The sequence below is a fragment of the Etheostoma cragini genome, unplaced genomic scaffold (assembly GCF_013103735.1).
Source record: "Etheostoma cragini isolate CJK2018 unplaced genomic scaffold, CSU_Ecrag_1.0 ScbMSFa_1060, whole genome shotgun sequence".
Lineage (NCBI taxonomy): Eukaryota > Metazoa > Chordata > Actinopteri > Perciformes > Percidae > Etheostoma > Etheostoma cragini.
In genome coordinates this window covers 1-1,930 of record NW_023265075.1, presented here as the reverse complement: position 1 = coordinate 1,930, position 1,930 = coordinate 1, and the positions used below count along the sequence as shown (strand labels likewise).

Here is a 1,930-nt window from a genome sequence, read left to right as displayed (position 1 = left end):
TGTCTCTCTGTCTCTCCGTCTCACTGTCTCTCCGTCTCTTTGTCTCTCCGTCTCTTTGTCTCTCCGTCTCTTTGTCTCACTGTCTCACTGTCTCTTTGTCTCACTGTCTCTCTGTCTCTCTGTCTCTTTGTCTCTCCGTCTCTCTGTCTCTTTGTCTCTCTGTCTCTTTGTCTCTCCGTCTCTTTGTCTCTCCGTCTCTCCGTCTCTTTGTCTCTCCGTCTCACTGTCTCACTGTCTCTCCGTCTCTTTGTCTCTCCGTCTCTTTGTCTCTCCGTCTCACTGTCTCTCCGTCTCTTTGTCTCTCCGTCTCACTGTCTCTCCGTCTCACTGTCTCACTGTCTCTTTGTCTCTCCGTCTCACTGTCTCTTTGTCTCTCCGTCTCACTGTCTCTTTGTCTCTCCGTCTCTTTGTCTCTCCGTCTCTTTGTCTCTCCGTCTCTTTGTCTCTCCGTCTCACTGTCTCTTTGTCTCTCCGTCTCACTGTCTCTTTGTCTCTCCGTCTCACTGTCTCTTTGTCTCTCCGTCTCCAGAATATCGAGGCCCGTCTGAAGGTGTCGTTGCCTAGCGACCTGGGAGCAGCTCTGACAGACGGCGTGGTGCTCTGCCAGTTGGCCAATCACGTGAGACCTCGGTCCGTCCCCAGCATCCACGTCCCCTCCCCCGCCGTGGTGAGTACTCGCTAGTCACTGCTCCGTGAGACGTGAACGGTTGCCATAGTAACCACGTCTGTGTCCCGCAGCCGAGACTCACCATGGCCAAGTGTCGGCGAAACGTTGAGAACTTCCTGGAGGCGTGTCGCCGGATTGGCGTTCCCCAGGTAACAACACACACCTGGAACTATACTTCCCTCAGGACACAGCGTGTTTACCCTCCGTCTCTGGCAGGAAAGGTTAAAGGGACAGACGTTAGGGAAGACTACAAAAACACAGGACTACAAAAACACAGGAAGACTACAAAAACACAGAAGGACTACAAAAACACAGGAAGACTACAAAAACACAGGAAGACTACAAAAACACAGGAAAACTACGAAAACGACTGAAACAGGAAGTGACGATATTGTTAAACGACTGAAACAGGAAGTGACGAGAATGTTAAACAACTGAAACAGGAAGTGACGATAATGTTAAACAACTGAAACAGGAAGTGACGATTATGTTAAACGACTGAAACAGGAAGTGACGATTATGTTAAACGACTGAAACAGGAAGTGACTCTAATGTCTTTTCTTCCTTCTCTTCCCGTCTCCTTGGACCTTTTTACTCTGTCTCCTCTGTCCCTTCCTGTCCATCCCACCCGTAGGACCGCCTCTGCTCAGGGGGGGAGGTGGTGGGGGGGGGGCGGGGGGGGTATGGGGGGGCGGGGTTGCTGCTCTCTGTGGCCCCCCCGAGCAGCCCCTCCCCCCGGGTCCAGCTGGCGGGCTTCGCCCTCTTCTACCTGTGCGTCATGGCGCTGCTCTGTGCGGTCTACGTGCACCTGGCGCCGCTGGTCTGACCCCCCCCACCCCTGGACCTGGTCTTGATTTGGGACTTGTTAGCCTTGACTTTATGTCTTGGACCTGGTCTTGATTTGGGACTTGTTAGCCTTGACTTTATGTCCTGGACCTGGTCTTTATTTGGGACTTGTTAGCCATGACTTTAGGTCCTGGACCTGGTCTTTATTTGGGACATGTTAGCCATGACTTTAGGTCCTGGACCTGGTCTTTATTTGGGACTTGTTAGCCTTGAATTTAGGTCCTGGACCTGGTCTTTATTTGGGACTTGTTAGCCTTGAATTTAGGTCCTGGACCTGGTCTTTATTTGGGACATGTTAGCCATAAGTTTGGGGCCTGGACCTGGTCTTTATTTGGGACTTGTTAGCCTTGACTTTAGGTCCTGGACCCGGTCTTTATTTGGGACATGTTTGCCATAAGTTTGGGGCCTGGACCTGGT

The 1,930-nt window shown here is 51.7% G+C and overlaps 1 protein-coding gene across 1 annotated transcript; it reads left to right on the top strand.

Annotated features, from left to right (window-relative positions):
• The first annotated feature begins 472 nt into the window (after nucleotides 1-472).
• LOC117939764 (leucine-rich repeat and calponin homology domain-containing protein 4-like) lies at nucleotides 473-1,924 on the top strand. Its single transcript, XM_034865216.1, has 3 exons — nucleotides 473-667; nucleotides 739-816; nucleotides 1,302-1,924. The coding sequence occupies exons 2-3, from the start codon at nucleotides 751-753 to the stop codon at nucleotides 1,491-1,493; spliced, it is 258 nt and encodes an 85-aa protein (XP_034721107.1). The 5' UTR covers nucleotides 473-667; nucleotides 739-750; the 3' UTR covers nucleotides 1,494-1,924.
• The last annotated feature ends 6 nt before the right edge of the window (nucleotides 1,925-1,930 follow it).